The sequence below is a fragment of the Gymnodraco acuticeps genome, unplaced genomic scaffold (assembly GCF_902827175.1).
Source record: "Gymnodraco acuticeps unplaced genomic scaffold, fGymAcu1.1, whole genome shotgun sequence".
NCBI lineage: Eukaryota > Metazoa > Chordata > Actinopteri > Perciformes > Bathydraconidae > Gymnodraco > Gymnodraco acuticeps.
In genome coordinates this window covers 633,745-657,939 of record NW_022989748.1, presented here as the reverse complement: position 1 = coordinate 657,939, position 24,195 = coordinate 633,745, and the positions used below count along the sequence as shown (strand labels likewise).

At 40.6% G+C, this 24,195-nt stretch overlaps 1 protein-coding gene across 5 annotated transcripts in view; it reads left to right on the top strand.

Moving 5' to 3' along the window:
• Positions 1-24,195, top strand: part of plcb3 (phospholipase C, beta 3 (phosphatidylinositol-specific)) — a 53,459-nt gene that overhangs the window by 19,843 nt on the left and 9,421 nt on the right. For 3 of the 5 annotated variants that reach the window (XM_034223165.1, XM_034222934.1, XM_034222902.1), the window contains exons 3-25: positions 9,658-9,726; positions 11,780-11,917; positions 13,002-13,081; positions 13,161-13,214; positions 13,435-13,507; positions 14,837-14,940; positions 15,118-15,284; positions 16,553-16,699; positions 17,332-17,489; positions 18,157-18,239; positions 18,597-18,681; positions 19,525-19,672; positions 19,846-19,947; positions 20,036-20,109; positions 20,201-20,297; positions 20,668-20,752; positions 20,952-21,076; positions 21,918-22,072; positions 22,153-22,314; positions 22,427-22,526; positions 23,114-23,218; positions 23,560-23,654; positions 23,802-23,934. In XM_034223165.1, the coding sequence (XP_034079056.1) occupies positions 11,897-11,917; positions 13,002-13,081; positions 13,161-13,214; positions 13,435-13,507; positions 14,837-14,940; positions 15,118-15,284; positions 16,553-16,699; positions 17,332-17,489; positions 18,157-18,239; positions 18,597-18,681; positions 19,525-19,672; positions 19,846-19,947; positions 20,036-20,109; positions 20,201-20,297; positions 20,668-20,752; positions 20,952-21,076; positions 21,918-22,072; positions 22,153-22,314; positions 22,427-22,526; positions 23,114-23,218; positions 23,560-23,654; positions 23,802-23,934 (2,353 nt within the window). In that variant the 5' untranslated portion in view covers positions 9,658-9,726; positions 11,780-11,896. The remainder of the gene's footprint in view (positions 1-9,657; positions 9,727-11,779; positions 11,918-13,001; positions 13,082-13,160; positions 13,215-13,434; positions 13,508-14,836; positions 14,941-15,117; positions 15,285-16,552; positions 16,700-17,331; positions 17,490-18,156; positions 18,240-18,596; positions 18,682-19,524; positions 19,673-19,845; positions 19,948-20,035; positions 20,110-20,200; positions 20,298-20,667; positions 20,753-20,951; positions 21,077-21,917; positions 22,073-22,152; positions 22,315-22,426; positions 22,527-23,113; positions 23,219-23,559; positions 23,655-23,801; positions 23,935-24,195) is intronic. The other 2 variants (XM_034223009.1, XM_034223081.1) reach the window with 1 other exon arrangement.

The following is a 24,195-nucleotide window of genomic DNA, read 5'->3' as shown; positions in this document are numbered from 1 at the left end:
TATGGTAGTGTGGGTCATTGGTATCACACGATATATCAAATATGACTTCAGAATGATCCTTATGTGCACCCACTTCTCTTTCTCTATCCATCATTACTCTGTCTTTACTCCTCTTTGTTTAGTCCACCTGCCTCCATTTTTCAACTTCTCTTTCAGATGTATTGGGCCAAATTTCCTCTTCAAATGTTTATCATCTCATTCCCTTTCTTCCTCCTTTTGTATATCCATCTGAATGTGTGTCCTTTCACCTTTTCTCCAGGTGTTCCCCCTCGTCCCATCCTCCCTCCATTTCCTTTCTGTTCACGTTCCTCCATCTGTTTTGTGTCACCTCCACTCTGTTTAACTTTTTCGTTTGAGTAACCGTCTTTGTATTTCTCTCATTTTCAGATATTTGATATGCTTTGGTCTTATTCGTCCTTTTCTTGGGGACAATATTCTTCCTGCGGTGTCGCTCAGCTGTGCATTATATGCGCTTTCTCCATCTGTTAATCTTTGACATGTCTCTCTCACCCCCTTCCTCCGTTATCCTTTTCTCTCGGTTATCTCCCCCTCTCCATCTTTGTGTAATGTTCGGAGGTTCGGCTTACCAGACCTCTGACGTGTGTGTGCGTGCGTGCGTGCGCGCGCTCGGGGCCCAGAATTTCCCATAATTCTTGAGTCAGTGGTGATAACATCACACACACACACACACACACACACACACACACACACACACACACACACACACACACACACACACACACACACACACACACACACACACACACACACACACACACACACACACACCGGTGGTTTGGCAGTGAGACCAGGCAGACACACCCCAGCATGCACCAGTCTGTTTTTCTTTCCTTTCACTCACTGTCCTTCCATCTGTCTGTCTTTTCGTTACCAAATGTTAACATCTGTCCACTATTTGGGAAATATGTTATTGACATGCTCAGAAATGTATTTGCAGTTGAAAGAGTTCAGCTCCTTTAATCTTGTGATTTATATTAGTAATTATTCATTGGGTTTTTTGCAGGCATTAATCGAGCTGGGTACAGGGGGCTTGATTTTTGTAGGAATAGTTGAAAGTAATGACAGCAGGATTCTGTTACATTGCGTACAAGCCTAAACAAACGTTGGTCTAACACATTTGATGCCGTTTGATGTACACACTGCTCATTTGTTTCAAGTGTTATCTTTGAAACAGTTCATGTGCAGCAGGAGTTCAGAAGATATCTTTTTTTAAATACATAAAACCCATATGATTAAAGTCTACAAAAGCTGTTTCTAAATGCCTGCCTGTCCACGGAAAAAATGTAAATGTATTTGGTTGGGACCCCTTTATCAATCCTTAAGTGTCCATCTTATCCAGGTGGGAAACTTCCCAATACATCATCAGTCCTAAAAATAAAAAAAACATCTTCATGGCACCCTCTTATCAAACTATTAAAATGCCTTTTATTATAATGAAATAGTCATATTAGACCTAAAAAAAACTAATTACGACTCATTTCAAACTTCCTGAATACTGGTCGGTTGGTCCATACACACAGTGCATGCCAGCCTGAGGGTTACACAACATCCAAAATCCACACATCTGTTACAACATATGTCTGCACCCTGCTGTTTACTCCGCTGTGTGTGTCCTTTCTCTGTCCTCTAGCCAAACTGTGCTTCATCTCTGTTTTACATGTGCAGGCTTAACTCAGTGTTTTCAGTGTTTAGCAGATGAGAGGATTGATGTTGGTACAATAACAGGAAGATGGAGGAAGGGGGTTAAAGGGATCTCTAAGAAGTTTGGGATGCATCATAAACTTTTAAACAGCTAGTATAAATGAAAGAAGCTACTTCAGTGAAAAATGGCTTTCCCAGAGAGGATAACCTCGAATCAAAGTTTCCTTTTCAATACTTACTCATTATAATTAAGGCTGAACACTTTTGAAGATATTTGCGATTATTCTCACTGATATTGCAATCTCATAATTATTCATGTTATTGAAGAGAATAACCATTTTTGCATCGTTATTGTAATCTTCACTAACATATATGTTAACATGATAATGTGGAAGGATTTGTATGTCTGTTGAATAACATTTGTTGGCTGGCACATCTCTGCAGCTCCACACGACTTCATTTGGATTCATATTATTCACTTTAATAAATATTGAATTTACTCCAATATTTGGACATTGCAATTTAAATCAAATTCGGATACATTTTGAGCCCTTCACCTGGATTTGTGTCAATTCCATCTCTATCTTGCACCTTCATTATTCAGGAATGTTGACATTTGATTATTCCTGTAGTTTGAAAAACAACACCTTGTAAAGCCTGGTCTCCACTGCATGGCCAAACTGGGCTTACCAGTCCAGATATCCATCATGGCAACTTGTTTCCCCGTATTTCATGTCTGCAGTCAGTTTCCACACTGCTGTTGCCAACGCGGACGATTTGTCAGCTGAAAGGTCGTTTCCAGTAAACTCCAAAGCCTTCCTGATGAAGTGTTGTCCTGGCCTCACCTGCCATGAGCTGAAATGCACCTAACACTACAGCTAATCCTCCTCACCGCTGTGTTTTACTTTGGCTATGCTTTCTTGATCACTTTAGCTGCTGGCTCCTGCCCTGTTTCTAAACAGATAATCCACCTTCAATTCATCTCCCTCTCCCCCCTTCACTTCCTCGTGTCTCTCTGTGTCGGGGGCAGCTGGTAGCCTTCAGGGAGACGAGGCAGAAGTTGTTCCTCTAATGTAAACTGAAGGATGACATTTCCTCCCTCTCTGCTCTTCATCTTTTCTTTGTCTGCCACCTATAGCTAAATTTATTTCTTCTTCTTCGGTTTATCTTCTTCTTCTTTCTCACATGGTCCTTCCTACTAGAGTTATGACTCTTTCATTTCTTGCAACAACACTTCTAATCTCGCTCATTCCCCCTCCTTGGCGTGGGAAAGTTGGCAGGAAGTCATTCAGACATGGAGATGGAGGTTCTGGGGAATTTCGTCATCCCCTCTCCCCCACCTCCTCCCCCTCCTCCTCCACATTTCCCCTTTTCTCTGAATTCCTCTCCCTCTCCTCCTGTCCTTCCTCCTCTCTCTCTGTCCCTCCCTCCTCCATTAAGGTGTGCAGGTCATGTCAATAGCACCTGGTCCTTTGGACTTTGCCCTCAGGGAGGTAATTGAGTTGCCACAGAAGTGCAATTTAGGCTCTAATGGGGTGGAAGTGATTTCACATACCTTGACCAGATTGATGGGGGGGGGGGGACAGAAACCATAAACACTTGAGTTGTGACAATGATCTGAAACGTGTAAGTCAAATATTAGAGGAAGTGGTGTCTGCGCTTTAGATTTGTTGTGTTCTGAATAAAGTAGCTCACATATTTAAACTGCATATTCTGTCAAACATTTACATTTTTTAAGATATAATATAGAGAAATGCAGCAACAACCTAAAACCATTAAAAATCAACTCTTTTATCTTAGCCATCTTAACTGGTAACAAAGGTCGTGTGTGTGTGTGTGTGTGTGTGTGTGTGTGTGTGTGTGTGTGTGTGTGTGTGTGTGTGTGTGTGTGTGTGTGTGTGTGTGTGTGTGTGTGTGTGTGTGTGTGTGTGTGTGTGTGTGTGTGTGTGTGTGTGTGTGTGGTGTGTGTGTGTGTGTGTGTGTGTGTGTGTGTGTGTGTGTGTGTGTTGTTAGGTCTAGGGAGAGATCTAATAAAGATTATCTCCCTGACTAAAGTCAAACATCCACAAGGAATTAACTTTGAACACGGGGTTTAGATAACACACACACACACACATACTCGTGCAGGAGGTCATTTTTCTCGCACACACCCCCAGTGAGCGGTTTGCAGGGGAAGTGGAGTGTGTTAGTCGATAATGTGACAGTTTGCTCCCTCTTTCTTCCCTCCTGGTTTCTGTACTCTACTCCATCATCTTCTGTTGACATTATCAGGCCGTGCACATGGCCGAGCAGTCTTCACTTTCACTCTATGACAAGCACGCACGCACGCACGCACGCACACACATACAATTTCACTGAATGGAGAAGTGAGACACTGTCAGTATCGAGTCCATTGTCTGGGCAGATGCTTCCTCTTCTCCACAGAGTACATGTCATGGTGCTTTACTCATCCCTCCGCTGTTCAAACTTCCACCACGTGTGTTAGCGGCTTATCAATTCTAATTTAAAGCATAAGTCTAGTTTTTCACTACTGAATAGCGTAAAGGCAGACGGGGCGATACAAAAAGGTGGTTTGTTGACCATACAGTACTTATTTTATTTGGCAGAAAAATATGGGCAAATAGAATGTATTGCTTTGGCTTTCAACTAATTGCCTAACATTCAACACTTTAATGACCAACCACTGAATTGATTTAATCGAGAGATCCATAAAACTGAGTTTCTCCAAAAAGAGTGACATCATAGCCCCACTTTAAATCTTCTGGCTTATCATTTTCTTGAATAAAGGCATTCAGCACAAACGAAGCTGACTCGAGACATTTCTTAAGACGTAAACCACCAATTCATTATGTCATCACCATGAGTCTTTTTTTAGAGGGTCTCTGTCCTGCCTCGTTCCTGTGCCTAAAACACTGTATCCCTAAAATATAATAATAATAATAATAATAATGCATTACATTTTTTTTTTTATTAGAGCGCTTTTACAGGTGCTCAAAGCGCTTTACAAAAATGTATATGACTAAATGTAATACATCCCTCACAAATCACACACAGACATTCTGATTCAGCTTTGACCTCCTTGCCATAGTTTTCCCTTTTTTAATATGAACATTAATGTTGACTCTTTCTTTGTTCCACCTCCCAAGAATGTGGTTTCATCAACTCTTTCTGGATCTTTTATTGCTTTGTTTCTGTGCATCTGCCTGCACATGCAGGTTTGGGTTCACTCCCTGATTTATGTGTGAGAGATTTATGATTACTGCAGTTGTTGTGTGTGAGTTATCGTGTGAATTGGGCCAAGTCCTGCATTTATTTATTTGTTTTGGGACATTTGGTATTGATTTCCAACTTTTTCATAAACGCTTCGCACATTTGGACTTCATTTATTGTTTCTTTTTCCAGCTTTGCAGCACTTCTACTGCTTTGTATTTGTGCTCATAATTCACTGATTACAAATGACTCCGGATCAGACTGTTTAGCTAAGTGACTAAAATGTTTGCTCTCTTTCCAGACCACAGATTAATGAAACAAAGTGAAAGACAAAGAACGAGACGGAGAGATAAAAGGCAGAGCGTTATCTCACGCAGAGGAAATATTACGAGGCGACAGAGAAAGAGATCCAGGGCTCTCCCATGTTTCACAGCGTATAAAGTGTCCTTCTCCTTCTTTTTCTCTAAACACCTTGCCATCTCTCCCATCACGGCCATAAAACAATCTGAAGGTCTCTTTGTTCTACTTCTCCCATGTTTCTATGTCCTATAAAGTCTTCTTCTGTCGAACTACCTCCCCAGAGGGGGAGATGTGTGCTGCTCTGGCGCTGTGTGTGTTCACGTGTCAAGGTGGATCAGTTTCCTTTATGCCGTCATCATGTGCCATCTGATAGGAGCTGTTATTGGTTATTGGAGGCTTATTTAGCTGTGCTGATCTTTGAAACGCACTCGCAGGCGCGTCACAGGAAAGGAGTGGCACTCTTTGGATTGTTCAGTTGCCCTTTTGTGTTTTTTTAATCTTAAGAAAATGAATGGGAGAGTGGCAATAGGGGGAAGTGGAGAATCCATCAAAGAAATAAATAAAGGAAGGAAAGGAGTCAGTGAACAAGGACCTAATCAGAGTAGCATTTACCTTGCTTGTGTGTAGTGTCTAACAATAGACTAACCTTATAGCAATTGTTGCATCAAACCCACCTTTGCACGCAACTGCAGAAGGGCAACCCAATTACCCTATAGGATACTATGTCATGAATTATAATCTTATTTATGCTATCAGGGAGGAAATAGTAACTTATCGTGGATGTGATAACAAATCTATCATTTTAGAAGTGAAGTGAAGCCTGGTTTAAAAAATACAGGAGTTATCATGTAATAAAAAAAATCATTATTTATTCTCTTTTTAGTCATGGTGATCTTATGATTTATGATATAGTCCTCTTATCCAAATGTGGGATACTGTAGTAATAATAATGCATTTTATTTATACAGCGCTTTTCTGGAAACTCAAAGACACTTTACAGATAAAAACACTTCAAATATATAAAACACAACATTAATTACAGATTAAAAGCAGCAGAAAAGGTGAGATTTGAACATGTTGAGATTGGGGCAGTCACGGATGTGTTTGGGGAGTGAGTTCCAGATGGCTCTGCCCCCCCAGGTTGATTCCAGTATGTTTTAGTGCCATTGTAAAAGTTTAAAGCATATTCTGATGGTTCAGGATAATATCATGAATCACAATGAATTGACCAGTAAAATGATATAGCAGCAATAGCTAAGTTCAGGGCTTCTGTGGTTGATGGCAGAAACAAATCTAATATAAAACATCATTAGAAATGTTTATGTCTCTTCATTAGAACTACAAAGGGAGGTTGAAACTCTTCTAGACTCAATAGACCACAGTGCATTGCAGCACATGCCGCTGCAATAACAACTACACCTTTTTTTTAACTAGCAATACTCCTCGCCCACACAATCAGCCGCTGAGTGCAACAAGTTCACGGGAGTGGTGAAGAAGTGCATTGTGGAAACTGTAGGAAATCAGCAAGCGAGCCAGAAGTACTTGAGTAAGAAAAAAAGAGTCAATTAAAGTAAAGTATAGCACTTTGTCACAACACAAGAGTCATTTGAAGCAACAATGAGCCTGCAGCCCAGTCAGGGGAGATAAATGGAGCGAGCTGTGTTTGGGCTCCGTGGGATGAATGGAGCGCAACAGCTGCCACGACGAGCTAAATATTACACACTGAAACGCACAGATACACACACGCTAACTGAGCAGAAGGCAGGAATATGTTAGGAATGTGCTTGCTGGGATGAGCGACCTTCACGCGGACACACGCACCACGCTGTGCGCTCGGATACACAGCAGCGTGCCAAGACACACACATTTCTTCTTCGCGTTCACACACTTCTCAGATCACATGCTGACACATTTGTACTCTTTCCGCGCGAAGATTTGCTCGTGAAGAATTGCTCTCGCTTCTGTGTCACGTGCATCACATCTTTAACACACACACACACACACACACACACACACACACCCTGTCTTAGTTGCACAACAGGTCAGGATGTTTCACAAGTCAGGACCTGCATGTCGAGGATATGCCTGTCTGCATATCGCTGCGTCTGTGTGTGTCTTGCATTACTAGCTAGTAAGAAAATGTGAACTGTTAAAGACACACACACACACTACAGACTAAGTTTTAGTGCTCATTAACTACGGGGCGGTCTCCAAGGAGCGCAATGGTAATGGCAGAATGGAAACCACGGGCCTGGGGGAGATTAATTGGTGTGTGTTGTGTGGTGTGTGTGTTGTGTGTGTGTGTGTGTGTGTGTGGTGTGTGTGTGTGTGTGTGGTGTGTGTGTGTGTGTGTGTGTGTGTGTGTGTGTGTGTGTGTGTGTGTGTGTTGTGTGTGTGTGTGTGTGTGTGTGTGTGTGTGTGTGTGTGTGTGTGTGTGTGTGTGTGTTGTGTGTGTGTAGTGTGTGTGTGTGTGTGTGGTGTGTGTGTGGTGTGTGTGTGTGTGTGGTGTGTGTGTGTTGTGTGTGTGTGTGGGTGTGTGTGGTGTGTGTGTGTGTGTGTGTAGTGTGTGTGTGTGTGTGTGTGTGTGTGTGTGTGTGTGTGTGTGTGTGTGTGTGTGTGGTGTGTGTTGTGTGTGTGGTGTGGTGTGTGTGTGTGTGTGTGTGTGTGTGTGTGTGTGTGTGTTTGTGTGTCGTGTGTGTGTGTGTGTGTGTGTGTGTGTGGTCCCACAGCCCCCGCAGTGGTTCCACTTCCCCCCAGGAATTGAGTTCCTTTATTCCCTCCACAGGCCAATCAGAGGACAAAGTTGATTGAGACAGAGTGTAATGCCCATTGGTCCAGTATTTCTGACCTTTTAATACCCCACGGCCAATCCCAGGAGAGCAACACAGCCAGCAGGGCGATGACATCACATGCCCAAGTGAGGTAATGAGAGAAGAGTTTATAATACTTGGAGGCCAGGGACAGTGACCTTATGAGATGTATTCTGTGTTGGTTATTGGAACGGAAACATGGGGAGAGCAAACAGACCCAGAGTCAGACAGAGTAACAAGAAGAGCAACATAAACATTTGTAAAAAGTGAAAGCGCAAATAGATTCCTTAAAATACAGCCAGCAAAGCCACACAGATATAAGGAGAAAAAATGATGAGTGACATACATGTAGTAGAAAGCTTGGGGATTGAGTGCACGGCTAAACAAATATTTACAGTGCGCCCTCCTCTGTTTATGGTGGCTTTACAACCACACACTCCTCCTCCTGTCATCCCCATCCTCCGCTCTTTCTCTGCCTTTCCAGACCACTTTTCCTTCAGGTTAATGGTCCTCGCTGGGTCGCTGTTTACTGTTATGCAGTGCAAACTATTTTTCATATGTTCTCTCTGTGGATTTCCCGTTTTTGCATGCATGCATGGATACAAACACTACTTGTGTCGCAACATCAGTTATGCAAATGTTACCCAAATTGTGTGTGCAGTTTTGTTTTTTTAAACAAACAATACATATGTCACTGCTGTGTTTTATGTCTAAAAAAGCAGAAGAGACTGATAAGATAGACAAACGTGGAAAGAGAAAGTCGAGGGCATAAACATATCAAAAATACATTTGTATTCCATCAGTATTTCTGCTTGTTGCTATGAATTGCAAACAGCAGAACATGTTATAATATATGGTGTGTAAACATACTTACACCCATACCTGTTTATGTACATTTCCTGTGGTTGCAAACTCTACCCTCTACTCGAGCGCATCAAATATCACCCCTTGACCTCAATATGGCCCGATTTTTTTGAGCCCTTATCTAAAAAAACAGCTTAAAATCCCTGTTTTTCATCATTGTAATTTGTCAATTCATCTGTGTATTCTGCCCTGTGTTTTCTAAATATCCTGTTTCTGATACTGTCAATCTGAGAAGTGTTAGACCAAACTCAGTATTTCACAACACATCTGAAACCAGGAAAACCATTTGTTACTTTAAAAAAACAAAAACCTTTGACTGGTGTTGTTGTTTTGAGTTTACATTCACCAAAACGCCCATGTTTTCTTCCGTTAGCATGAAAACATGTGCGTTTTAGCATAAATGAAAGCTAAGGCTGATGGTATGGCCTTTTGTTAAACAAATAAATGTGTGTAGGCCCTTAACTGTCCCTATATTGTAAGTGATTATGTATTACAGCTAATCTCACTGCTTCCTCTTTCCCTGATTTTCAACAGTGATACTGAATAGTACACCAAAAATGATGGCTACTCATTTGTTTCCATTCAAAAATACCAAAATTCTGAGCTGCTCCAAAAATGAAATGCAAATCCTGTTGACAACCAAAAGACATTACCTCATTGGTTGAGTTAATAATATATTTCTACAGGCAGCTATTACTGATACAATTGGGGAATTTCTGTCATTGATGCAAAATAAGTGATCAATTAGGGATTGACTGACACTAATCTCAATCTTTTTATTTATTTATATTTTATTTAATCTGTTTTATAGGAGGTGGAGACTCTGGACATCAACACCATCAGGGACACCAGGACAGGAAAATACGCCAAACTACCAAAGGTCAGTAATGTGTGTATATGTGTGTAATTTTGTGTGTGTGTGTGTGTGTGTGTGTTATATAGAGAAAGAAGCTGTCACCTTCTGCTGTTGATAACTTTGTCCTCTGACCAGACGTGTGACTGTCACAGAAAGATGTGACCGTGTGTGTCCACTGTCTGCGAGTGTTTCCTCCCTCAGCTGATGGTGCAAAGGTGACGGAGCGTTAATGAGCCTGCTGACAGATGGGCTCTCAGACAGGAAGTGATATAACCAGTGACCGTTAGCGAGGAAGTCGTTTTGTAAGACATAGATCAGGCTGAAGGAGACGCTGATATTACGCTGCCAGTGGCTTTAGTGGTTCAAACATATGCTGCCTCCTGGCTCAAATTGGTTACAAAACAGCTGTCACTGTGACATTTGATTCTGCTTTCATTTGGTTAAGAGTTTATAGTTATTTGCTAATAACTCAAACCAAAAATCTTAGGCATAATGTCAGGAAAACAGCATTTCTAGGATCTATTATGTGAAATGTAGGCTGTCATGTGGTGATGACATGGTAAGTTATTTCGAAATGTGGTCTTTAGAGAAGAAACAAAAAAGAATCATATCAGACTGGTTCAACTGCCTAAAGTCACAAACTGCAGATAGTTTACAGAGATGTTATCAGAGAAAACCCTGGGTAAAAGAAACCTAAGTGTATGCCTCCTGAACTGCACCAAACCACGGGTGGATTAAATAAAAACAGCTCTTTAAATGATAAATAGATTATCATTATTTAAATGTTTTTACTTATTGTTTATTATTTATTTTAACTAAATAGAATGATCTGTATATTGGTCAAACTGCTTTATCAGTACTATGTGTACTATGTCCTTCTTAAATGATTGCATATGAAGTTGTGTCTACCACATTGACCACACTGTGTTAAGAACATACAGTAGACAGACACATTTGGACAGAGGCGAACCATTTGTAAACTCCAGATGATATTCAGCTACTTCTCTGTGTAATACTTAAGGAGTGCATTCATGGAGCACTCTTCCAGTCTTTGCGACCAATCAAAACGCTTTTACAGCACAAACCAGCATTCACACACATCCCTACAGAGGCAGAGGTGGCCATACAAGGTTCCAATCCCAAACGTGGACTAACATTCACACTGTTCGCAATGCCATCTGGAGCAATTTGGGGTTCAATATCTTTCCCAAAGACATGTCGTCCTGATGGACTGGGGCTCAAACCACTACCCCTTCCAATTGGACGACTACCGTCTACTTCCTGAGCCACAGCTTGCCTCAATCGTTGGTCGACTTATTGTTGGAGATCTACACTACACCTTTATCTATTTTCTTAAAATGTTTGCAAATAATGATGGTTCCCACCGATTGAAAAATAACAATTGGTGGACTCAAGGTTGATTCTATTTTTTGTCTGTGTTCTTCTTCTGTTTTACCGTTGTTGCGATTGCCATGTGAACAGGTTCAGCAGGGATGCTTTGGCGGCCGTTAACAAACCGTACTGTGTGTGGGACACACTGTAGATGTTCTATCTAAAATGTTTATATCCAGATGCAATGTTGCTCTTGAAAATCCACAGAACTCGCTGTCAACAGTTTTACGAGGACTATTTCTATGGTTTCAGAGAAAACTGTTTAAAGTGAGGCCTGTGTAACGTCTTGAGTCACATGGACGCTGTTTGTTTTCTCCGTAATTTGATTGCACTGATCCTCTAAACTCTCGCTTGCTGCTTGAGTACATTTTGTGCGCTACTTTGGCCGGATTTGTCTTGATGAACGTCCATCCGAGTTGATTAGTTAAATTGGAATGAAAGGGAGACATGATAGAGAGGAAGTGATGGAGAGACATTGAGTGTTAGAGACGGTTGGTGGTAGATAAAGAGTCTAAAAAGGAGGAAAGAGTCGTTTAGTTAATTAGATCAGAGTGCTACACCACATGCATCACATTTACTGTTCTCAGGAGACCGAGAGCTGGAGCGGGAAGGATGGAGAGTGTTGTGGTCGATACATTATGTATGCAAAGTGTGTGTCTATAAAAAGTGTGTGTTTCTGTTTCAGGACGCCAAGCTGCGGGACGTGCTCGGCTTCGTTAAGGGGGAGAGCGTCGAGAGGAAGCTGGTAACCGTCGTCTATGGCAATGACCTGGTCAACATCTCTTACCTGAACTTCCAGGCCATGCAGGAAGATACAGCCAAGGTAACCATGGAAACCACCGTCCAATTACCTACTCACTTAAACCTGGCTTTAAAGGAACAGTTCACCCAAACTCAATCTAGATTGTTTAAATATGAGCTGCCTATATAGGTGTGCCTTCTTTACAATATAAGCGGATGGCACTCGCCTAAAACATTTATTCAAAACCACAAAAGCATTATATTTTTTCAGAAATGACAATACGGTTACTTAAGATTATCGACGTTGGCTATAGACCTAGTTGTAAGCAGTTTCATCTGAGTACATTTTCTCAAGTCCCATTCTTTAGTACTACTTTGACATAAATGTACTTTTTTTTTACTGCACAACATTTATTTAATGCTTGTAGTTACTTTCAAATCGGAAACCCATGTATGCCTTATTGATATGATACAGTACTCCTGAACACAGTATTAAACCATTTTAAATACACAAAATACAACATGAGCATGCTCCTATATGCATTTATTTGTGATAAAAACAGCAATATATAATATTCTATAGTAATATAACACTCTGTTATTATGATTTTCACGCAGGAAAGAACGTTTGCTGATAAAACTCCTAATTACTACTACTTAATTGACATTTTGACTTTTACTTGTAATCGAGTATTTAAACACAATAATCATCCGGGTACTTCTTCCACCTTGTGTTTCCTGTAGGAACTATTTTCTCGATACCAAACTACACCTCACAACTGTATTACCACACAAAGGGAAGCGTTCATTGTCTCATGGGCAAGAGGCTTGTGATCAACTCACACCAAAACAATCTAGATTAATAAATAGCGATACAGGTTAGACAGGTTAATACAGGTTAAGTGTTGAACTTTCCCTTTTATTTTATCTTCCTCTTGTCATCTCTCCATCCTCTCTCCTTATCCCCTAAACTTGTCTCCTTCTTTCCTCAGGACATATGCTAATTGCTCACTTTACGATGTTGACATCAAGGCATGTGCGTGTTTAGGGGTTGTAAAGAGGGATTTCTCCTCTGAGTGTGTGTGTGTGGTGTGTATATAGTAACTGTTCCACTTAGTTTTGACATCAGACGAAGAGTTAAACAACCCTGTTATGTGTGTTTCCAGATTTGGACAGATGAGCTCTTCACCTTGGCCACAAACATACTTTCCCAGAACGCATCGCGGAACACCTTCCTGCACAAAGCGTAAGAAGAAGTCTTATCTTAACTTTCGGGAACTGTAGATTTCAGATATTGGTTTTTAAACCCTGTATTTCTGTTTCAGGTACACTAAGTTAAAGCTGCAGGTGAATCAGGATGGGAAGATTCCTGTGAAGAAGTGAGAAACACACACATCTACCACATTTTAAACTCTGTACAGAATTGTAAACACCAGTGCTCTCTACTTCTTCATTTCCTTTCCTCTTCTCTGTCTCTCTTCCACTTTCTCTCGTCTTAAGTTCACTTTTGGTTTTACCTCCTCACTGTTGATGATCATGCTAAAGGAATCCTTTTGAATAATGACTGCTAACTCTCCAAACTCTCTGTCTTTCTGTCAGTATCCTCAAGATGTTCTCAGATAAAAAGAGAGTGGAGACGGCTCTGGAGCAGTGTGGCCTCGTCAATAACAAGGTAATCATCTGAAACCATCACTGACCACAGCGCAGCTTTAAAAATGCCTGTTCAGTATGTTGGTTCATAAATTCGAAAAGTTGCAAATCAGTCCGTCACCCTGGGGTGCTGCAAAGCATTCTCTGCATGCCTTTGCTCTGTTAGAAAGGCACCAAAGGCTGCAGGCTTGTGGGAGAGTAGCTTTAAAGTGGACATTTTAATGAACTTTAATCAAGAGTTTAAGATTGTTTTGGCACAGATGAAACAAACAACATATATAATGCTAATGACTTTAAATACTGGTTCGCAGTCACAGCTAGATTTTTCTACTTAGCTTTGTGCTAAGCTAACCAGCTACTGGTACCTTCATATTTACCGAGTAGTGTAAATCTTATCACCTAACTTTGAATAAATACGTCTATTTTCCTAAATGTTATACCATTTTTTTTTCCTGTTGCAATTAAGGTATGGGGTTTCTCTTTAATATACAGTCAAAAAGACTTTAGAGCAAATGTGTCTGCAATCTAAAAAGATAAAGAGTTGTGCTAAGAAGAATTCCAAAGCTATGCTTGCCAAACCAGAAGTTTGGCTGCGACCAACACGGATGTTTAATAAGCACACATCGATTCACAGCTCTCATTTATTAACTGCGGATGATGCCAAGCTGTCACTCACATTTAGGGCAACATCAAACTAAACGTTTGGATTCGCAAACAAAACTTTAGATTGCAGTTATTGACAGTGCAAAAGTCTTATGCTTGATTGCAAAATGAAGACACAATAGTAACCCCATTTTAAGGTTGCATAAACAAGATATCAAGTAGGTGAGAAGTTGCACAATAGTCCCTAATACATTTCCAACTGTTAAAAAAACAGAAACCCAGGCTTCATTCATTCTGTCAAACCTAAAAGTCTCTGCAGTGAAAGGGACCGCAGGCGTGTGGTTTGTTAGGTGAACAACAAGGTTCTTTTTGTCTAATTGATCAGTGCAATCTTTCTTGAAAATCAGTTTAGAGTCACAAGACATTTCGTTTTTGAGTAAGAGGTAAGATTGGGCAAACTGCACTGTCAGCACTTCTCTTTGTATTGTTGTGCTCTGGTGCCTCCTGCTGGAAGAGTAGCAGAACACACATGTAGAGGGAAAAGACAGAAGGACATCTGATCCACAATTCTGGGCTTAATTATCTTCAGCCCTTAACATTTACAGTATTTCAATGTTTTTGGGGATCATTAGTAAAGATTAGAATGACTTACATGTGTTACATTTAGTATTTTATCCTCAGTTTGGTCATTTTCCTTCTTTCTTTTCCCTCCATATCTTTCTATACAATCTTGTTTGTTCTCCTTCAGCAGACCGAGGGAATCAAGCCAGATGATTTCACGTGGGACGCCTTCCAGAAGTTTCTTGAAAGCCTTTGTCTCCGGCCTGAGATACAAAGCATCTTTGAGGAAAGGTATGTGATAACATTTTTTTTTTACAAACAAATCCAATCTCTTTCCATTATGTTGTCCAAAGGTTTAACCCCCACCCTAAATCGTTTCATAATGGTGCTCTAGTTGTATTTGTAGGATTCCTTGTAATGCCAGCAACCTTTATCGGTGACACACACACACTCTTTTCTCTTTCGCAGTGGCTCCAAGAGGAAGCCGTTCATCTCTTTGGACCAGTTGATAGAATTCATTAACCACAGGCAGCGAGACTCCCGACTGAACGAGGTGCTGTACCCCCCCCTGAAGAGAGAGCAGGTCCGACAGATCATGGAGGAATACGAGACCAACGTCAGCCAGCTGGAGAGAGGTACGTCACTTTGAGAGTTCTTTATTTATGTGTACACATTCCTGACATTTAGATGCTTGTATCCAGAGCAGATAAAACATGTGATCTTCATTTATGAGAATCATTTTATGTCGATGGCTTGTGTACTCGAATTAAGCAACAACATGGGCTATATTGACAGAGAAATCTGAATTTGCAGCTGCAATCAAATGTTCTTTCTGCATCATGCACCAGCATTTGACAGAACAGAGATGTAAAGACAAACAAAATTAGCTTGGATTTGTATGTCCTCACCTCTGGAAGGGTGTTCATGCTTTTGATACTGATAAAAAAAACATAGCTTACAACCTGGTAGAAATTCCATTGTGTGATTAATAGAGCTGAAAAGATCAATCAACTAAACAATAAGCTTATGGCCAAATAAATTATTGTTGAAGTAATTTCTCATGCCAAAAAGCAAAAAAAAATTCAGCTTATTTCGACATATCCTGCTTTCTCTTTTTTATTTCATATTAAACTGATAAAACAAGACCTTAGAAGACGTTGGACTTTGAATACAAATGTTCCATTCGATAAAAATACACAGTGCTGCTAATATAAATCAGTCCTGTTTTTTTTACCTTTAATTAGCTGCCCAAAGATCATCCAAGGTCATATCCAGGATACGCTGACCTTATTTAGCTGCTGAATCAAAGACCCACACTTAAAGAGAATCATGTCACGTAAATAAGGGTTCAAAACAAGAGCTCAGAGTACGTGCAGCTGTGTCCTCTTGTAGATTTGATCTGTTTATCCCAAAGCAGTGTTTACCAGCTGCAGTAGTACTGAGAATATTACAGGTTTATTGGTATGATTTATTCCTGGTTCTTGTAAGCATCAGGTTGTCCTTTTCTTAAATCCTTAGACATCCACTGACATAGATATCTGTTCTCATCCAGAATGTGGGAATCAGCTGCGATTTTGATCAAATGTCCTCGACATGTGTTGCTGTGGAAAAACTGTGGAACTTGCACAGCCTTGTCTGCCGTTAGCTGCCCTGCTAGGACACTGTTAAGCCAACAACTGTGAGGTAATCAAGAATCCAGCCCACAGTGTTCAGACTCAGCTAGAGCTCCCTTTAAGTCAGAAAACAGAAGCCTTTTTGTCAGTTTGTAATCGAGCACATGACGTCACTTAATTATAGTATCCTCCAGTCTCTGCCCTTCAAATCTTCAGAGCCCCAAACAAGTTTGACCTTTTCTAACTACAGGTTAACACGTTTCATTCTTCTCCCCATCTCTCTGTCTCAGATCAGATCAGTTTGCAGGCCTTCACTCGGTATCTGGGAGGAGAAGAAAACAGCATCGTTCCTCCAGAGAGGCTGGATATCATCGACGACATGAATCAGCCTCTGTCTCACTACTTCATCAACTCATCACACAACACATACCTCACAGGTAAAAAAGATACACACCTCAGAACTAACACACGTATGATGCTGCATTCTTTTGCTTTGACTTTTTTTTAATATTCAACATTTTCCAAAGAATTAAACGTACAGACAAAATGTTACAGGACCGCTCCTTGAAAGATACAAAATAAAGAAATGAGGCAACTATAGTAAGAGACAGACAATGGTGACATTAAATGCACATTTTTGTATATATGGATTAATGCTCAGTGTCCCCAGTTCAGACATTTTTACACAGGTATAATTAACTTAAATTCAGAAAACAATATTACAATGATCATATCAAAAACCATTGCAATGGTTTCTTACATTTCTGCAAAAAAAGAGTTCATCTATCGAAAGAGCGTCATGTTTTTTCTAGAGTCAAAGTACCCAGTGATTACGATTACAGTTTTTCTAATGGAAGTAGAGGAGACTTCATTCCTGACCATTTCCGCATCAATAGCTTTTCTCGCCAGAATTTTAGGTAATTTCAAAGCAGATTTCAAAGTGAATTTGCACCAGAATAATTAGTTGCTATCTTGCAAGAAATGCAGCCTAGTACCTACCTGAGTTTATCAATGCTAACTTTGAATATCTTTATATAAAACCATTTGCCCTTCCTTTGTGTGTGTGCAGTGGGTCAGCTGACCGGCCTCTCCTCGGTGGAGATGTACCGCCAGGTGCTGCTGACCGGCTGCCGCTGCATCGAGCTGGACTGCTGGAAGGGCCGGCCGCAGGACGAGGAGCCCTACATCACCCACGGCTTCACCATGACCACTGAGATCCCCTTTAAGGTGGGGTTGATTTTCATTTATTATACAGGATGATTCCCTTTTGAGTTTGAATGTTAAAGAGACTTTGCTCTCATATATATGTACTATACGGGATTTTACAAGGGTGTTAAATGTTCACTTCAGCCATGAACATGAATTGGGGCGGCTGTGGTTTAGTGTGCTTATCTTCAGATATACAGGTTCAATCCCACCTTGACCGCCACTGCAGACAGCATGTCGTTGTGTCCTTTGGCAAGACACTTCACCCTAAAATTTCTCCTGTGCGTATTATCCACAGTATTCAATGTATTACATGTCTAATACAGTATATGTAATATAATGTAAAGCGCTTTGAGCTCTTGGAAAAGCGTTACTGTAAATACCATGAATTATTAATTCGAACATTTAATTTCTAAATTAGCATTCTATATAAAGATATTTTCTTAAGATATGGGGACAGACATATAAAGCTTCATTGGAAAACCTCAATAGAAAAAAAGACATTGGGTCTAGTTTATTTGATGGTTTATTGACTTATATGTTCCCCTTTCCACCACAGCTGTGGTGCGATTTCTCCTCCTCTGCTAGTAAAACTATAAAACATTATTATGAGGACCTCTTGCCAAAAATGAACTGAAGCAAAACATGTTTAGAGCTCCTTTTAATGTTTGATTCTTTCTGCCTGCAGGAGGTGATCGAGGCGATAGCAGAGAGTGCTTTCAAGACGTCGGCGTACCCCCTCATCCTGTCCTTTGAAAACCACGTAGATTCGTAAGTGACAAATGTATATCTTTTAGAGCGCTGCTTTTAAATTGTCTATTGTTTTTTACTTGTACTTGTTTTATGGTGTGTGAGCTGAGCTGTGTTACTTTTTGTATGTTTTGTTTATTTGCCTGTACAGCACTTTGGTCTGGAGGTTTAAAGTGCTCTATAAATAAAGCTATATTGTATATATCACTAGAACCAGATGCAATATTCAAGCATTTATTGGAAGTTTTAAACAGTCTTCCTTGATGTCGAGAATAAATCTGGGCTGTTATAACAGCAATTGATAATCGCGAGGAATTTGGGTTTTAATTTAAGGGTTAAAGTAAATGAGAAAGTAACCCGTGTCTCTTGCTCTGTCAGGGCTAAGCAGCAGGCCAAGATGGCAGAGTACTGCAGGACCATCTTTGGAGACGCCCTGCTCATCGATCCACTGGAGAAATATCCGGTAAGACTAACCCCCAGGCAGATCTGACGTGAACAATGTCCTTGTGGGATACATTCAGTTATGGTATCCTTTTAAGGCCTTTTTTTGACCAAAAATAAATGCATCTTAAGTGGTTTGTCACTGACATTTCCTTAAGGAAAGATTCAACACACTCATGTCCTTTGACTCCACAGTCATGGTGTTAATCAACTTACAAACCATCAAAAGGATGAAACAGCTTGTGATAACCAGATGATATTTTTTTGCTGAGACACAACTTGTGATGCATTTCTCTGTATTAAAAAAAAACCTTACACCATCCTGGTACCAGATTTGATCATTAAAACATTTTGTGTGATCGGTTTCTATTATGCTATAGGTGAAAGGGGTACATAAGGGTATTTGCAGAAAGTTGTGCATGTTTTCATTTTTATTCTAGTGTTTTTCTGAGAAAGTAAAAGCAGGGTTCGAAAATGAAGTACATACTGTATGAATGAAATTCCTGATGAGCTTGTATTCATAGAAAGTATATGTAAACATTTCCTCATGTGTTTAATTATACATTTTAATCTGCATGTATATAATGTAGTTTTTTACCAAAGTATTTGAAAAGGCAGAGTGTAAACACTTGAAATTAAACACAATTATCCGAGTTTTAAGAATCTTAAACTGTTCTTAATTTAAACAGTTTTAAGGTTGTTAACTTTATTTACAAAGTCATACAGTAGTGTTTGTGTTTAACCCTGTGACTTGTGTGTCTTAACACCAACTATGTTGATATGTTGCCGGTCCACATCACTGACACAGCCCTACTTACCTTAATTCTTCTTCCAAATGTTACATGTTGTCTTTGTGTTTGGTCAGCTGGACCCTGGTCAGCCGCTCCCCACCCCACAGGAGTTGCTGGGGAGGATTCTCATCAAAAACAAGAAGAAGCACCAGCACCACCGACCCTCGAGTAGCGGCAGCATACGGCGCAGAGAGCTGGAGGAGCAACCGTCGCACAACAACGGTGAGAGCAGGCGACTACCTATATCTCTGATTTCACTTCTAATGTTACTCCCATCTGACTCTAATGAGTGTTTTGAGGAATAGGATCTTACAAGCTTACAATGGAGTTAAAATAACCGTTATTCCTTTAAACTTTTATTGCACTAAACTACAAGTTTCCTGTTAAATGTGTAGAAGGCCCACTGACAGATGGCGAGGGAAGCCAGCTGCTGACTAACGGAGAGGAGAAGCTAGCTGAGAGGATGGTCAAAGACTCTGAGCCACGCAAATCCCTTGGTGGGTTCTAAACGAAGGCACAGATGGATTTAAGTTTTATTAAGTTAGACATAAGTTTTGCCTAAAGTGTATGTATTACATGTCTCAGGGGGTGAGGGAGAAAGCGAGGAGGATGAGGAGGACGAACCGGTGACAGACCAGAAGAAGCCCAACTCTGACGAGGTAAGAGCCTCCAGCGGGTGATGATGTTGTGAAGGGCTGAAGTGTTGTGTGACTGGATGATTGATGGATCAGTGCTATCTGCCTCCTTCAGGGTACAGCCAGCAGTGAGGTGAACGCCACAGAGGAGATGTCCACTCTTGTCAACTACATCGAGCCTGTCAAATTCAAGAGCTTTGAGGTGGCAAACAGTAAGTGTGTGGATGTGTGTGCATGGACAGATTACTAAACAGGCCTACCAGCTATGCCAAAGAGACCAAAACAACTACAATGAGATTGAAAACTATGAAAAGGGGTAAAACAACTTCAAAGAGACATAGAGCAACTACGATGAGACACAACACATCTACAAAGAGACATAAAACAACTACTGAGATACAAAAAGACAAGTGTATGAGAAAGATATGAAGTGAAAGAAGGTGGAGTCATTTGTGGTTATTGATCTTGTCATACAGACCTGTCTCACATTGACTATTTTAACCAATTTCTGAACCAGTAAAAACAGTGTCGGTTTTTCTGAATGAATTTGTTCTCTTATTTCTCTCTCTTGCTGTCCACCAGAGAGAAGAAAGTACTTTGAAATGTCCTCATTGGTGGAAACAAAAGGCATGGACATCCTGAAGGCTTCCCCCATCAAGTTTGTAGAGTATCCTTGAAGGCTTGTTACCTTTTGACAACTTATTTTAGGAAATTCAAACGCGTCTATTTTGCCCATTAGAATGGAAAGTAGTGGGGGAGTATCAATCTTCAAAGCTGCCTTGACTTTAAAATAACATGAACAAAATGATGTCTGCTAACACATATGCTACGTATACAGTGTTTGGTTCTTAACAGAGCTCCTCCAGGTACAATAAGAACCAGCTGAGCAGAATCTACCCTAAAGGAACGAGGGTGGACAGCTCCAACTACATGCCGCAGCTCTTCTGGAACGTCGGCTGCCAGATGGTGGCGCTAAACTTCCAGACCCTCGGTGAGTCCCGTTTATATCTCCTACTCCTTTCCTGTGTGTATCCGCAGTTTGTCCGCAGCCTTTTTGAACTTTTTCCTGGATACATCTATTGTGCTCATTTATGAAGTCTATGAGAAAATGACCGTATTTCTCATTTGACTTATTACTAGGAGTCTATGATCTGAAACACTATTGCCAATCATTCTTTAATACAGCATGATGTTAAGTTTGTAAATGATTGCCCCATTTTGACAAAAAGAAAGGAAAAAGCAGCGTTTGCTTACTTGTGATTAACAGGTTGCTATAACGCTGTTTTCCAGTCTTGTTTTTTCGTCTGGTTTTACTGTTGCTAACCTTTTTTTCCGAATATTTTATGAATTGTAAAGTGTCCTTGGGTGTTAAGAAAGGCGCCTCCAAATAACATGTATTATAATTATTATTAAAAACTGAAATCCATTGAAAAGTTTGGTCTTTCACCAAAGCCTCTGCCGATTAATTTCATACCTGATATGTTTTAATCCACAAGTTAGGCACAATACAATATGTAAACAAGCGGAATGTGATTTGATGCTACCTTGTTTGTTTGAGCACATTCTACTGAGGGTCATTTTGCAGTTTAGCATGAGATGGCCTCAAAGTACAAAGTATCCACAGAACCATAAATAAGGTCTTTTTAAGTTTTTATTTCTGTAGCTGGCAGATACTGTGGTATTTAGAAAGCTTATTCAGCCTTATAAACAATTCCCTACTCGGAGAGGTCAAGCTAAAGCATCTTAGTCTTCATCCCTGTAAATCCCTCTCTTCCCAACTTTTCTTGATGCCTCTCATCTCTTTCCCCCCTTTCTCTGCATTCCTCCTCCAGACCTCCCTATGCAGCTGAACATGGGTGTGTTTGAGTACAACGGCCACAGCGGATACCTGCTGAAACCTGAGTTCATGAGAAGGACGGACAAACAGTTTGACCCTTTCACAGAAAACATAGTGGATGGGATAGTCGCTAATACTGTTAAAATTAGGGTAAGGACAAAACATGCCATCATTCAGATATTAAAGTTCTCTTAAGAGTTGTTATAATTAACTTGTTGGATTTCCACCAGGTGATCTCAGGGCAGTTTCTGACTGATAAAAAGGTGGGCGTGTATGTGGAAGTGGACATATTTGGACTTCCTGCTGATACAAAGAGGAAGTACAGAACCAAAACATCCAATGGGAACTCTCTGGACCCCGTGTGGGACGATGACATGTTTGTGTTTAATAAGGTGTGCATACTAGGATACAGATGTCATGTGAAATGTCCTGTCAGCCTTCATTGTCTGTCTTTATACTCCTGATTGTTAACTGCACCAATGACATCACCTCTTCTCTTTGCAGGTGGTCCTCCCCACACTGGCCTCTCTGAGGATAGCGGTGTTTGAAGAAAATGGAAAGTTTATTGGACATCGAATCCTCCCTGTGTCAGCCATAAGACCTGGTCAGCACCACACACACACACACACACACACACACACACACACACACACACACACACACACACACACACACACACACACACACACACACACACACACACACACACACACACACACACACACACACACACACACACACACACACACACACACACACACACACACACACACACACACACACACACACACACACACAATATGAAAAAACGTATGATCTATTTTCTTAATTTAGTAAGAACGGGTGAAAATAAGGTTTGCCAGGCTCATTCCTTTAAACAAACATGTTTAATTGAATATTTGTGGAAAATAGGTGAATATCTGATGTTGATTTCAAACTGAATGAACTTGTTAAGATGCATGGACAAATTAAACCTCATCTAAAGAAAAGCATCTAACATGATTTTAGATTGTTGCATAATGGATCACCAGATATTTTTCTTTCTTAGACTTCCATAGAAAAGTCTTGTTATTACAAAGCGGATGTCCTGTATTTCTGCACTCAGTGTTGCTGTCCACTATCCTCTCCAGGACCAATGGAGAGTATTCATGTATTTCTTTTCATCTTTCTTTTCTTCCTCCTTCCCTCCAGGCTACCACTACATTAATCTGAAGAGTGAGCTGAACCAGCCGCTCATCCTGCCCTCTCTGCTGGTCTACACTGAGGCTCAGGACTACATCCCCAATGAACACCAGGGTGAGACCCACATCAACAACAACACTGCAACACACTCACACTTCAGTCCCTTCACTCCAAAGTGGCACTACATTCAGATATAGATTCCAGCTGTTCATCCATTATGTTTTGCTATCTATTTGTACGATTTTACTAGCTGACTGTTGACTTTTCTGCTTTACTGCTAAAAAACGTTTTAGACAATATCACAGGGAACACGTTAGAAATATTAAAGTTAATGAAAGTTTCCTGATTTTAAGACTTGATTTACCATAAAAGACTTCATACAACTTTGCTGATGTTCAAGAATAATGTCACAGTTGTGTATGATAGTAACGACCTTGTGTGTGTGTTTTTCTCAGAGTATGCAGAGGCTCTGACCAACCCCATTAAGCACATCAGTCAGTTACACAAGAGGGAGACTCAGCTGGCTGTTCTCATAGAGGACAACAGTGAGGTAAGACAACAACATCCTGATGATTCACACATCATTCAAAACGTGTGTGGTTAAGAAAAATCTCTAAAACCCCATGCATTTTTTGAATATCTGCAAACGGTGTGCTGTCAATCACTCAAATTCATCTTCCTGTCGCTTTTTTTCCAGCATATTCCCAACCAGCCCAAAGAGCACGAGAGCAAGGGGGAGTGGGAGGTCTTTCAGGGACCCTCCCCCTCCCCCAACCTTCCCCCCTGCCTACCGGTCGAAGCCCCTGACATCATCAAACCTCATGCACAGGGTAGAGACCTCTACACATTGTTCATACACAAGGATACATGTTGTCTCACACACACCTGTCATTTCTCTGCACTTAGGAAAGTGTGTTATGGTAATGTAATACATTAGATTGGCATCACTTTCAATGATTGATACGTTTAACTTACTGCCATTAATGTGTTTCCACTGTCAGTATTACATTAGATTGCAGGTATCATTTATTAAGAGACCATTAACAGTACAGACATCCACTCACTGTGTTGTGAAAATCATGCATGTCATT